Genomic DNA, 15509 nt, shown 5'->3' with positions numbered 1-15509 from the left:
GTAACTTTAACATTTTTTTTATTCATTTTCTAAATTTTCTAATATTAATTTATTAGTAAATCATATATACAGTATTAAAAATTATCATTAAATTCATGTCTATAATTTTTTTTTTTTTACTTTGTAATTTGTTGAATCTTAAATATTGATCAATGTTGTAGGTATATTGTGTTTTGCGCTTTCTATACTTTTAAAGCATGATAAACGTAATTTTTTGTTCAGTATGATGCATAGATAAAAGCAATATAATAGCATAATATAAATTATAATACAACAATTGAATACGTATAATTAAGTAGTAAGTACTAAGATTACAGGCGTATGTTTTAATTATAATATCTGAAGACTTTTCTCTTCCCTAATAACATGATAAATATAATACTCAATAACCCAGCTATAAAAGTGATGACATGCAACCAGTTCAAATCTAAAAACAAAAAAAAAAGAGTAATATAAATGATGATAATTTATTAGAGTTATAATATGGTATAATCTTAAATTTTATTTAAATGAAAACATTTTTAAGATGTTGCATGTGGAACTTTAAAATATTTTTCATGCGTCGTACATCAGAGAATTAATATTAATTCGTTATAGCCCGTTGTAAGTAATTGTTAAAGTTATTAACAAAAAAAGAGTAATAAATAATAAATAAATATCCATATACCCATTGTGTCCTTTGAATTTTGAGTAGACTTGATACATTTCTAACGCTATAATTTATTATTCTTTTAGGTCACTTATTACTCGACAAATTAAACTTTCAACGACTTTAATAATAATAATAATAATAATAATAATAATTAATTCCCAAACGATATCTAAAGGGCACCGAGTACAAAAAAGTTTTCAGACGTCTTAAAACCGGGTAAAAGATGTCAAAGTACTGCAGCAATGTTATAAATTATTATTAAACATTATGGATATTCATCACAAGAAAATAATACCGGGACAGAATAAACTGCGAACAACCAATCATTAATACGCGAATTCAAAATATTTATTCAACTGCAGGAATATGAAAGTTAATAATTAATGGAATAATATATAGGTTTGTTTTGCTTTTTTGTATTTTTACTTTCTACTTTTTATGTCATGGATGTTTTGATTTTGAATAATTTTTCCATAAGCATTTTACAATGGATATGAACGCATGTATCCGATTCGAGTATTATTTCCTCGGAAATTACCTTTGTTAATAAATTAATATTATGTGTAGACTTACGGAGTTTAGGAAAAGCGTACAGTAGAAAGTACATACAATTTTCACACAACGTTTCCAACAGGCAGATAAGACCAACGGCCATGTTTTCGGGCAGCGGATGTGCATAGTCCGCGGCAAGTTCATATAGTAAACTCTGCGTGGTCCACGACAACGGGAACGCAAACATGATGCTAAACACCAGGGACTCTGTAAAGCGATTAACTTTTAAATTATCATAAATTCATAACCCAAATAAAAATCAATATATATCCAGGAGTCATTCGCTCACAAATGCGCGATTAAAACGTTCTAAGCATGTAGGAAGAAACTATTCAATATTATACATTAACAGTTCTATATTATCTTTAGAAAATAAATCGCGTGAAAACGAGTGTTTTTATTGTTATCAAACATTATATCTATATAGCTCACGCAGTGCAATAACTCGATAATATTCAATTGAACAGTATCGGCGTAACGTTTATATTTCTGATCTATCTAGACCAGATAATTATTAGTAGGCGATGAAAAAATGAGTGGTGACATTTTTGAAACGTTTATACATTTATGTATTGTACATAGTATTAAATAATATAGTGTATATGCCATCCTTTCCTTTTAAACGGCGTCTTACTCGTTGTCCTGCGAAAACTTTTGACGCACAACGCCAACACGACTTGTACCATAAAGACCGCTGAAAGACAGTGGCACAAAATAACAAAACGTTTGTTGGATCCGACTAGCCGATCGGCCAACCAGCAAACCGACAGCGTGAGTGCGCACGTGTGAATGATTAACCACAATCGGCAGTCCTTACCGACACTCTACATCAAACAATATTTATTTAAAAATAATAATAATATGAATTAATAACGATTTAATTTAATCAATGTACTTATTGTGATCTACACATTTGAATCAAAAGCTATCTATAAAATAAATCTAAAAAAAAAAAATGTTTTATATAATTTTAATAATTGTCTTAAAAAATTAACCGATTTATTTTTAAAAATAATGTATATTATGTAGGGCGTAGGTATATAATTTTGATGATGCATTGTTATATACTTTATAAAAGTAGACGACTATAAAATCATTAAGATCCCAAATGAATAGACGATTTGTATTATTATTGCAGAATATAATATGATAGTTGTGTCAAACTCTAACATAAGAATAAATATTTTGTAGTCGGTTAAAAAAAAAAATATTAAAAAGATGTGAAATTGAGTTTTTCAAATTTATAAAAATGTTAATAATATATGGTAATTTTATTACATAAAAAGTTTTAAATTGCTTTACAAAATCAAAAACTCTATAAGAGTCCATTAATACTTTATAATTTATATTGAAATCATTTATGCTTAAAAATCCATTCACAGTATTATTAAAAGCATTGTTTTATACATTATAAACGAAAACGCATCAAATCTTAATGGTAAAAAAGGGTTTTTTTATTATCGAGTAAGTATACCTTGAAAAAAGGTTGTATCGTGTACGAGGGCTTCATTACAGAGTACGACAAGATAGTGTATTAGGATAAAGCTTGACAAAGCACTGTAAAGTCGAATGGGTAATAAACGCGTTAGTGTGTTATAAAAACAACGAGGCCATTAAAATCAATGCGATGAAGATAGTTGTGTTTTAGTGTTTATTGCGTAAAGGTAGCGTTCTGTATTAATAATCAAGTGTAGCCTTATTTTATAAAGATTCATTAAATGATTAAATAGGTATTTTAATATAGGCATACCTATATAATATATTTTATAATTAATTAAGAAATATTACGTCTAATGCGAACGGTAATACACCTCAAATGATAACAGAATTTTCCAATTAAATTCAAAGAAAACGTTTTGATGTAGATTTTTTTTTTTACTAAAACCATGATTAATATTTAACTAATATAAATTTATAATAATTTTTTTTTGTTAAGTTTGGATCGAATTATTGATGACGTAACTATGAGCTATTTCTTATTAGAACGACTCGTAGATTACATCTTTAAAGTTTATATAAACGTGGGTGCCTGTCTTGTGCATTTTATTATGTAGTTTTGTAGTAATGTGCGGGGTTGACAATAATGACAATAATTACCTGAGAAAAGCCAACTTTCAAATACGTGATGTCGATCATTTGATACCAAGGCCAAGAGACCGCATTGGAACAGGCGTACGAAAGGGCGATGTAGACCAGATCAGAGTTTCTGTAAAATTGAGAATTATTTTCGTTAGTAAGACATTTTTATATTTTTATAAGTTTTTTGTAATAATAAGTTAGATAGGTACTGTATCGATTTAAGAACTGTCTGCAGCAGAAACGATACGGAATGCATATCGTATTTTTGCTTCGTGTCCGACGATTGATCGCAATACTTCCTCTTATTGGGTTCGTGCGGAAACATATAATACGTGAGTAGCACGCATACAAGGTTTGCAAAAAAGCCTAAAGGGATAAAAAAATCATAAAAACAGTATAATACGTATATGATGCAATATGGTGACCAAAATATTGGCGCTCGGTGCACAGCAATTATGATAAAATCATATTAAAATCCTACAACATCGATCTAAATCGACCGATTTATTTTAAAATCCATAATGATTGAACGAAATAGTATGCACTTACATAGGTATAAGATGATGACCTCATTGATGTGAATTTCGTTACTGATTACTGCGGGCTGAGAATGTGGCTGTTCTTGTCGCAAGATCGACTTCACTAGGAGACCGGCTGCTGCGCCGGCCATCGAAGCACAAGTCAGAAATCCTAAATATAATTAGGATGTGATAAAAACTTATATAATTAAATATTTACTTTAATATTATGTATCTAAGATCGGTTGTTCTAATAATATTTTTTTTCACACGTATAATTAATAATATAATATTATAATATATATTAATAATTATTAAGTACATTGAATTGTATTAGGGTTCAAGAAGATAATTTTTAAATAATTGCAAGTATTCCAATCATTACATAAAACTTGTATTGTTTTTAAAAAAAATCAAGTCTGCTACTTACGAAACTCGGATAAGTAATTTTTATTTTAGATTCTAAACGGAGGAAAGAATGTATTGATTTTACAATAATGTGTGAATGTTTTTTTTATGTGTACACGATAAGTATTCGATAAAATTCTTTTATTTTAAATGTTGAGGGAGGTTTTAGATAGAAAATCGGATGTATTTTATACTTTGTAAAAGATATTCTTGTATTTTTTTTTTTATATATAATGGGGAATAATAAAAAAAAATTTAAGGAAAAAGCGAATTTTTATATAAATCCAACTTTTGATATATTTTTAGATTTTGTTTTTTTTTTTTTTTTGTATAATTTAAAAACAAATAATTTTTAATACTTTAACTTCACTAAATGTTTGTATTATTTTTTTATATTTCCCATCAAATTTTCAAAATATTTTGACTAGTTTTAAGCTATTTATAGGCATAACAAATTTTATTTTTTTTTATAAATGTTGATAAAAAAAACATTCGTTGGGTTAAATTTTTGAAAATAAAATTTAACAAGATTCCACGAATGTTTTTATTATATTTGTAAAAAAAATATTAAAAATACATAAACATATTTTTTTTAAGTGCGCAATTAATTAAATTGTAAAATATTTAGTAGTTAAAAATTTACCTTCCGTTTTATGTTTAAATTTTAAAAATTGAATAAAAGATTTCTCACAAGTAGCTCATACTGAAGCCATAAAACCTTATAAATTTAGACAGTTAATTATTTTATATAGATATTTTAAGTTCAACTTTGAACGAAATTACTTATTTAAATTTAGTATAAATAAGCATGTTAATTATTTTGTTAAAATTTAAAACTATTATTTAAGGGAACTTATAACTTTTATATAAATTATATTATTATGAACTTAGCTATACGCAATGACATTATTGATTTATTTTAAAATATTATCTATTTATACTATTTTACGTTACCTATTTACAAAATGCTCTTATTATTTTTTGAGTTGTATAAGTTTTTATTAACCTATAATATATTCAAAATATATATTATTATTATAATAATTAAATACTAATAATATTTTTAAATGCTAATTTTTGGGAAAAAAAAATAAATCAACTTATCGTAGTACCTATTAAAAGTAAAATAAATGACTTTAATACCTATCAATGCGTACTATCAAAAAACACTATGAAATATAATCTGTGATATTTTTTGATAGATCGTCTCCGCTCAGAATCGTTTACCGTATACAATGGTGACCCACTCGGGTCACTTGACACCTAAACATACAGAAGAGTGATATCCACTTAATACCTTTTTAATATCTAAAATATATTATTTTTATTATAATAAATAAATAAAGCAACTATAATTTATAAAGAATAATATGTTAATTTTTTGAAAAATTTTGTTTTTGTTTTAAGTAGGTATATATAAAAAATAAATTACTTATCACATTATTATTCTGCTATTTTTTACTTTGAAATTGTCTTCATTAGCTAACAGAAAAATTAAAGGCAATAATATAGGATATCTTATCAATTAACTATTTGTTAAAATGTATTCTTTGGCTCGCTTTCTTTAAATATACGAATATAAGACGTTCATATCCTTTCGTTGCACCTGCAGTATGGCAGTATACATACTAACTATTAATCGACCCCTAGTAGTATAATGATGCAACATGCAAATTGGCAATACATTACCATTTCTGACTATACTTCTGATAGTTTTTAATATCGTTCCTATCTACTTAATTATTTTATAATGTTTAATTTTAGTTTTTTTCTTGATGCTTATTTATGATACGTAAATTTATTAATAATGTTGTTGTAATTATCTAACATTGGACTATCCGATTATCGTCTATCAGCTTTCCGTAATTTTATGCATAAAATAAATTATAGCATTCCATTTGATTCCTCTGTTGCGTTTACGTACTGTATATTATATGTGTAATATAATTAAAAAAGGAAACTAACTGAGTAGGTAGTTACTAACTGAGTAACTCATTATTTACCTGTGTGGTAATACCAAGTTTTTTAATTTAAAAAAAAATAGTTTTCGATTTTTTACCTGTTGCCATGTTTCTTTCGCCGGTCAGGAAACAACAAGTGGACACGGTGACCGTCAAAGGTTTCACGACGATCGAAGCACTCGACAGAAACAAGGCAGACACGTGCAATATACTGTATTATATAATCATATTATTAGGTACGATACTCGTGCAGTATACATGTTACTGTATAGATAAATATAATAAAATGTGTATTAACTATTAATAAGTCACTTTAGATTATAAAGAAGTTAATAAATAATAATTATATTGTTTTCTTTTTTTTTTTACTCACAAAGCCGAATCGCCGATTATTGACAGACACCGTACGCCCACTCCCAATGACGACAACGCACAAGAATACAACAGACAGGTCCGGATGCCTAATGTTTGTACAAACTTATGATTAAACATTGTTTAAAAAGATAGGATGGAATATATATATAATTGAGGACGGAAGGCTTTTTATTTAACTCGATATGTACCGTTAGGTCAAGCACGTATCCATGATACATTTTCGAGGGGGGGGGGGGGGTTGAACCCCTAACCACCCTTGTATACGGTCCTGCGTTGGGTGTCTGGAGGTAAGTTATTTCGGACATTTATAGAGGTGTATTTTGCTCAAAATGTTAATTCCAGATCTCTTATTTACAAAGGTTGATGAATGGTTATTAAAAACAACTAGGATAATTATGATTTATTTTTAAAAACCCCCAATTTTTCGTCAAATTTAATTAAATTAAGTTTAACACCAATGGACACTATACCTACATGTAATTCAACATATTATCTAAGTTAAACAAGTATATTTTTAGTTTATTCCTTTGTCATTAAAAAAATTTAATTTCAAAAAATAAAGATCACCGGGTTATGCAACAGTCGTGTCGAATGTCGATACATAACATATACGTACAACATAATATCGCATGTGCGATTTGCAGAAACACTTCAGATGTACATCTATTTATATATAATTTTAATGACAAGTTATATAATACTTTACATTTAAAATGATGTAATATACTAACAAATATAATAAGTTATAATATGTAAGCATAATAAGGTAAAATCCGTGAGATTAGAGAAGTTGATGCAGGGTTGACACATGCCCCCCTACGCCTTAAATATTGAGCTCTATTTTTTTTTTATACAAAACGCATAAATTTTACATTAAAATCACTTTAACAATTGGTATAATAGCTTGATTTTGAGAAGACTCTAGACTTAAAATTCTATATTTAAAAATAATAATATAAATAAATACTTTTTTAAAAAAAATCGAGTTTAAACTTTCCATTTTCCCCCTTCTGATTGAAATCCTAGATTTGCTCGTGATTAATTATTATATTGTTATTCGTTATTCATGTATAATTTAATCGTTAAATTTATTTATATACATTAATTTACTGATTTTTTGATTAAATTGCATCATAAACTCACCATACTTGTTGATGAACATGCAAGCTGGAACCGTTAAAAATACTCCCACGACTATATTACAAATAGGGAACAGCGATAATGGAGTCTGCAACCGTTGTGATAGATCAATTGAAGTCGGTTCAAAAAATGTTATACAAAAGTCGCGTGAAAACATCTGCAAAATTTATTTTATTATTTTTTTTTTCCCAAGCGTATTTTGAATTATCGTAGTTATAAGTTTTTGTATTTAAATTCGGTGATTTAGGTACAAACAATAAAACAAACGAAAATGTGCAACTACTTATTATTATGATTATAAACAATAATTCACTGCAGTAGGTACTTAAAACGTTTAGACTTTAAAAGTTTAAAACAACTTTTTACCATAATTTATGAGAATTGTGCTATAATACACATTTTATTGCTTTATACATTATTATTAGTTTTAGTTTCTTCAAAGCGAATTCGAGTCATATTTTATTTATATATAAAAGAATCGATATCGTAATATTATACGTTACTACTCTTATATTATATTCCAATGCATCCGACGCAATCGCATTATTTTGGTGCGGTTATACCCATTCGTTTATATATATTTTTTTTATTTCCAATAAGTAATATTAGGTTTTAGTTTTTTAGTGTTATGCTTTTATACAATGATTAGATAAATAATAATTAGTTTAATATTATCTTCTATTATAAGATTTAAACTTATACTGTAATAATTAAAAAATGTTTAAATGTGTTCATATTTTGTTGGAACTTAACGATTAATGAAAGCCCTTAACTATAAAGTTGTTTGCACCTTTGTCGCCTAAATAAATATTTTGTTTGACACCTAAATTTCTGTATAAAAAATTACTACTCGTTTATATATTTTTATTGTCACTATATAAGTATTCGAGAACTTAAAATAAAAATATTTTCAATATGCAATGAAGGTTTGTGTTAAAAATTCTCACTTAAGTTTATACGCTTTAATGAGATAGTATTTAACTATCTAACCTTGATATAACCGTAATTTTTCACGATTTTCAGTCAGAGATGCTGCAAAGATGAAAGTATAGGCAAGAGACATTGAATTGTAATTTGAATTTGCTTACCTGTGAGAAGAATGTGATTGACAGTAAAATGACAACGTACACTCTACGTTCGCGTTCCGGAATGTTTGCCGGAAGTTTAACCAAATGTTCAAAAGACAATTCCGAATAACACGGCGTAGACTGGATGTCAAAAGAATCGTTTTTGTCATCGGCACCAGCCGATAAATTCAGCGTTTCCGTTTTTTGGTACACTTCCTTTGAAATAGATTATCATTGTGTGAGATATTATTGCATTGTATCAATGCATTTATTATGTTCAAGTCAACATTTGTACATATATTATTGATTTTTCGATAAACCACAAACATTTAACTATAAATGTGAAAAGCAAAAATGACACGAAATTTAATTTAATTATTGTCACGGATATGAAGAAAACGTGTGTATATGATACAATACATATTATTAAATACTAAAATGTACTATATATATACTTGTAAAATAGACCGCTTTTGAGACCAAAGAAAACTAGCCTTTTCGCGGGCGTAACGTAAGATTAGGCAACATATAATATAATATTTATTTTAATATAATATAACGGGCCTTACTGTAAGAATAATTTTATTTATATTACGAGTACTAAACAATAGCATAAAAACAATTTGAAAATTAAAGTTTGATAGTTAAAAAGAAACATATAGTGTTTCTATTTAGACATGTGGAGACTTAGAAGCTATATTTAGCTATAGTAAAAAAGTGCATTAATAGAATTAGAAATTAATTTTCAAATTAAAAATAAATAGTTTACCGTGGGACAGCGATCGTCAAGATTAGAAAAATCAAAAACATTGACGTGTAGTTATAGGGAAGAAGCAGTTCGAAAAAAATATTCTCTGAACATATTAAGTCATAACATAGTCAAAATAAGTATACAAATATCAAATTGTAAAGTACAGATTTATTATCAAGTATAGACCTAAAAGAGAGAAATAGATAGGTTTTATAAAGTTATTTTAATATTATACATTTTCTTTTTATAGAAGTGCTCTAAGGACTGGAAAATCACAACCACAAAATCATCATAATATGATTCATACATCAAAGAATATAGAAATAAAGCTTTTATTTTACATATTCATGTTTTAACTTTTCAATGAAAAAAAAACTTTTAAAAAAAATAATGTTCTTTATCTTAAAATAATATCTGAGTTTTCTACATCATTTTTTTTATTATTAATAGTGTGTATAATATTAAAACTCCTAACTTATTTCTATTTTAGATAACGTCAATTAAGAACCGTTATCTTTAGTAAACATAATATAAAATCCAACATTTCATTTAAAACTTTTTATACAACTTAAATCTTTTTTTTTGGAATTTTTGAATATTAAAGATTAAAAACCACTCTACTTAAGGAAGGTACCGCTGTAGTGCTCTACTGTACATTAGGACTCAAATGGGTAATTGTTATATTGATGTGTTAAATTTTAATCCAATAATATGAATTATGATATACTTGCCATTTAATATTTAAAAACTATTGTTGAGTGGAAATTTTCTGTCATTTTATATCACTATATTCTATAATTATATTTCGTGATATGTTTATGATATAAGTATACAACTATTATATTAATTTATTTTACTATTAGTTTTATGGTAGAATGATATAATTTTCTCCGAAAACATTGTGTTTAATTATTATAAAAATATATATGTATACCATATTATTATTGACTTTTAAATTAATAACGCCTTACTATAAATAGCATATAACAATGTGAATATAGCAATACTATTATTACATAATAGGTATGTTAAAATAAATCGATATTTTTTGAAAATGTCATTAAAATTTATAATATTATACGTAAAAATTTTAAGTCACCACGAATAATGTTTTTGAATAATTTTTAAATAGAAAAATAATGAATATTATACTACAATGCATTGTTAAAATACAATATCTTATCTAAATATGAATTTCAAACATTTATTAGAAACAATAATGTTTAAATTATATATTTAATATATTTTAGTTTTAATGTGTAGTAATCATAAACGAAATTGTATTAAATATTTTATAAACTTTTTAAACTGCAAATACATATAAAATAAAATTGTGCTAAATATATCAGAAGTAACTTTATAGCTTTATATAGATATAAGAATAACTTAATATGTAATAACTTAATATATATTTTAAAGAATTTTTACACAACAATTAATAATTTTTTATCGACAACTATAAAAAAAAAAATTAAAAAAAAATCTTTAATAATAATTATTATTACACAGTTGAATACACAATGCCATAAAAATTTTTATTTTCAAACGATTATAAAAGATCTTTATTTTATGTTTTAATTTGTTTTTTAATGTAGGTTGCAATTTTTGTAAATAATTTTCTATTAAACTGTCAAATCTTAGGTATTTAGGAATAAATAAAACATTTTTTTTTTTTTTATAGTTTTTGATCTTTAAAATAATTTGTAATTTTCAAGATTTTGATAAAACTCTAACTTCAATTGCTAATAGAAAAAATATTAAGTTTAGCAATTTTCGATTTTTTTTTTTTTTATCGTAAAATTAATAACTTATAAAAAAACGTGTATTTAATTTATTTAATTTCAGGTATCAAACATTTCTACCACTTACATATTTTTTATTGGTATTTGTAAAAGAAATAAAACTTAAATTGTCTATTAATAGTTAAAAAAGTTAAAATAATTTAAATAAAAACATAACACACATAATTTAAAATCAATACCTACATTCATTGCTCAGCTCAGAATCTAAAATATTTATGTATATTTTTCTCCTAGTTCTTATTTACTAATTTAAGGTTAAATTTAATTCTTAAATATTATTTTTAGATACTAGTAGGAACAAGAGTAAATATTCTTTTTAATATTTTCTTGAAAAAAAAAAAATGTATTTAACAATAATTTTGACTTGAAAGAATTTTTATAAAATATTTAATAACGTGCTTAGGACTGCCCTAGGTATTATAAATGCATTATAAAACCAATAAATACCATTTAATATATTATTATCATTTTGTTATGATTTAAATACCCGGTTGCTTGATATGATTATTTAATTATACTTGAGTCTTTAAAATTTTAATACTTTAATACGATTGGATTTAAAAATTATTCTAAGATAATTTATAGTATCATCGCATGGCTTGACTGTCGAGCTGTGGATTACCTACTGTCTCAGTGGTTAATTTGTAATAAATACTTATTAATTATATTTATTGATCGTCATTGGACGATGCAGTCCACTCCTAACAAAACAGTTCGATGAAGATGCTGCATGTATATTGTATACACTACAGTTAATTGGGTTTTAACATCGAAATAGGGAACGTCTCGTCACCATAAAAACATATGGCGGTATATTGCTGACGTTACCCCTTAACTCCACCCCAAGTTTATATACATATAACATATGATAGACAAGTGTAATTCTCAAAAAATAGTCTTCTATACTATTGACTTTTGTATAGTGTCGTTAATAAAATATCTCAATTTTTTCGTCGACTTAAAAGACTTGTATATTTTTGGTTATATAACTGTATATGTACTATGTATAGTATACAAAACTGAACAAGTCAAAGTGACTACTTTGTAATTTCTATGTAAAGTAAGTTGATTGCAAACCAATTAACAGTGAACAGTTTTATAATTTCTCATTAAAAAAATGTTATTAGAACTCAGAAAAATACTTTAATTAATCATTTCTTCTTTAGCTATAAAATAAAATTATAATGTAAAACATAATAAATGGTAAGTGTTTTAAATTAAATTAAAGGACAAAGAAGTTAACCAATTGGTTGTACTATAGGTAGCTGCCGAGTGTACAGAGTAATGGAGTAGGGCACTATTATGGATGTATTAAATTTAAATTCAATGAAAAACAATTTTGAGCGAAAATGTTCTATTAGTTTATATTACTGAGTAAATTGTTTATCATTTTTTTTATTTTTTTTTTCATTGCTAATAAAGTAATTCATTATTTTATTTGTTTATTTTATTGAACTTTTTTTTTACTTATTATAATATATTTTGTATTGTTATGTAGTGTTATATTAAATTCATTGAAATATTAAACTGTTGTGTTAAAAATCCAAAAGGCGTAAAATGTATGAAACAAACTTTATATACCTACCTAAAAAAATAAATACATATTTATTACATACTAAGTTATTTATTTTCACGTTCATTTTTTTTTTTTAAGTTTTTGACAAAGCAAAAGATTGTTATCAAGATTCATGAAAAAACAACTAAAAATATCATAAATGGTCTAAAAATACAGCTTAACTTTTTCATAACCAAGGCTACCAAACAATTATATTTTAATAATAATATTAAACTTTTTATAAATGTTTGTATTTTTGCCTAACATTTTTATTTTTAAAAGTATCTACTGAGAATTTTTAATTTTGACTTAATAAAAGAACCAAATAATTCTAATTTGTTATTAGAAATCAACTACTAAAAGAAGTTTCCTTAAACATGAAAATAAAAATAATGAATATCTACAAAATATCATTAGAATTTAGAACATCATTATATAATCAATAAATTTATAGCTGAGCTCAGAATCTTGAAAACAGGTTTAAATAAAAAATGATAACATATTTTGTTTTCTTTATATGGCTCGCACACAGCAGACAAAATGTATTCATTTTCTTTACAATAACGTTTTTTATTTTTTAATTCAAATACTAATAAAATATAAAAACCGATATATCAAATCTTCAAAAATGTTATTTTTTGTTTCATTAACAGATGATTCTTTCTAAGAGCAATATTTTTTTGATGTTGCGCATGGGTCTGAGAAAGAAAATAAATATTGTACTGCATCATCTTAATAAATATTACCTACAGTCTAAATTTCACAGAATTATTAATTTTTTTAACAACGTATTAGATGTTCTATAATATTGTTAAATAACTCGCCAAGTTTCACATTAAATTATATTAAAAACCTCTTCAAGTAACTTTATAGTTGGTTTAGTATCGATACACGTAATATATTATAGTAACTTCAAAAGTTGTGGAAACCGTTATTTTTACAACTGAAGTATATCAGAAATTTTAAGCTCGTTAACACCCTATACCTCGGAATTTATTATAAGTTGGTAAGATCAAACAAACGTAACTTCTCCGTATTTTGTACCGGTACCGCTTATATAGTGTATTAATGCCGTAAACATATCGGATGGAATACCAGAGATAATAATAATATGATGAACTATTTTTTATATCATTTTATAGCTAAATATCCTTTCTACAACGCCGTGTTATCAAAAATTATTTATCGTTAAAATGTTAAATTTTATTGAACACTGGTTTGATTTTCCGTGATGAAGATTAAATGTATTCGTTTTGCAATTTAACGGATGCTTAAAACTATTTATATTCTAAGAATAAGATGTTTTATATAAGTTAAACGAATTATCATTATTGACAGACTCGACGTCTTCGATTTAACAAGTATGAAAAATCATCCATCTACAGCCCAACATCGGTGATTAAAATATTACCTGAGCTTTTTTGTAAATTTTATGTGCGTGAGCAGCCAGATTAAATTCCGTCGACGCACTTTTTAAGTCGTCTGAAGAAGAGTAAACAAAGTTACTGTCAACATCGGACCATTCATATATCCTCTCGGAGTCCATTATTCGTATGGATTGGCTTTTGATTTTTTTTTTTCATCAGATTCAAAAAGTTCAGATTTGGTAATAATATTCGCACACAACGGTTGTTAACGCAACATAATTCATCGTAAGATAATATACTACTCGTGAGTTCGTTGAGTTTGGTTGCAACGTTCACGTTTGTAAACAACATAACCTATAGCAATTATTTGAGTTGTTTGTTTTTTCTATACGCGCGCAACTTATCACAATCAGCTGAACCAAACGGTAAACATTAAAAATTTCCCCACAACTTATTGTAACTATAATTGTGTATAAATTCAAAAAACTCCATTTCATTATTAAATGAATGCTCTCGACAGTCCTTGTAAATAAATAATTATCGATAAATTATGGGGCCATCAAGGTTTGTTGTTCGACATAAACTATTACTCGCGGTAGTAGACATACCAATCGTATAATTAGTGATTTTTTTTTAGCTATAAAGTAATATCATTATTATTTGTTGATTTATAAAAATATGCCCCTAAAGTAAACGTGTATTTTATATACGTTTATAATAACCCTGCAATACAAGACTTCTGAAAAATAAACACAATAATATTACAATTTCTATTGAATTTCGGAAGCATAAATTATAGAGATGTTAGCTGCGGTCTGTTTAATGGAATATATTATGCACATAAAACACATCGAATACATAATCCTGCAGACCGCAGACATGTCTATGGTAAACCTCGTGGCTTAAAATGGATATATAGATAATGAACTCTAAATATAGGCACCATAACAGTATATTCGTAATAGTATAATAATACAATATTATAATTATGATTACGCGATGCCGGATCACTCGACTGGACTTGAACACGACATTTGAGCTTAACGGTCATTATCAGTGAAGTCGCACCGACTGCTGAAACTATAATATATATAAATAGTGTTTGATTGACTTTGATCTTTCAATAACTACTGTTATTAATGCATTATAAATTGTGGGTTTAAACTGGAAATAAGCTATCAGACACACTCAACACTTACGGGTTTGACCGTTTTTGTTTTTTGATTACCTACTCACACAAATATTAAGCGAAATCACTGAACTGAACTAAACTTATTAGTAA

At 25.9% G+C, this 15509-nt stretch overlaps 1 protein-coding gene across 1 annotated transcript; it reads right to left on the bottom strand.

The window, feature by feature from the left end:
- Positions 1-265: 265 nt before the first annotated feature.
- LOC114130087 (uncharacterized) lies at positions 266-14567 on the bottom strand. Its single transcript, XM_027994979.2, has 11 exons — positions 14272-14567; positions 8774-8968; positions 7689-7842; positions 6544-6631; positions 6269-6381; positions 3833-3973; positions 3493-3649; positions 3302-3410; positions 1839-2028; positions 1226-1411; positions 266-427 (listed from the first exon to the last, which is right to left on the bottom strand). The coding sequence occupies exons 1-11, from the start codon at positions 14404-14406 to the stop codon at positions 327-329; spliced, it is 1569 nt and encodes a 522-aa protein (XP_027850780.2). The 5' UTR covers positions 14407-14567; the 3' UTR covers positions 266-326.
- Between the last annotated feature and the right edge of the window lie 942 nt (positions 14568-15509).

Source organism: Aphis gossypii, chromosome 1, assembly GCF_020184175.1.
Source record: "Aphis gossypii isolate Hap1 chromosome 1, ASM2018417v2, whole genome shotgun sequence".
In the NCBI taxonomy this organism is placed as follows: Eukaryota; Metazoa; Arthropoda; class Insecta; order Hemiptera; family Aphididae; genus Aphis; species Aphis gossypii.
This window is presented reverse-complemented; position numbering and strand designations above follow the sequence as displayed.

Excerpts from the sequence above, each read along its gene's own strand:
- LOC114130087 (XM_027994979.2), bottom strand. The coding sequence starts at position 14,406 with ATGGACTCCGAGAGGATATATGAATGGTCCGATGTTGACAGTAACTTT. Across the intron at positions 3,974-6,268 it reads CGAAAGAAACATGGCAACAG|GATTTCTGACTTGTGCTTCG; the intron begins GTAAAAAATCGA and ends AATTATATTTAG. Across the intron at positions 2,029-3,301 it reads TGAAAGTTGGCTTTTCTCAG|AGTGTCGGTAAGGACTGCCG; the intron begins GTAATTATTGTC and ends TGTTTGATGTAG.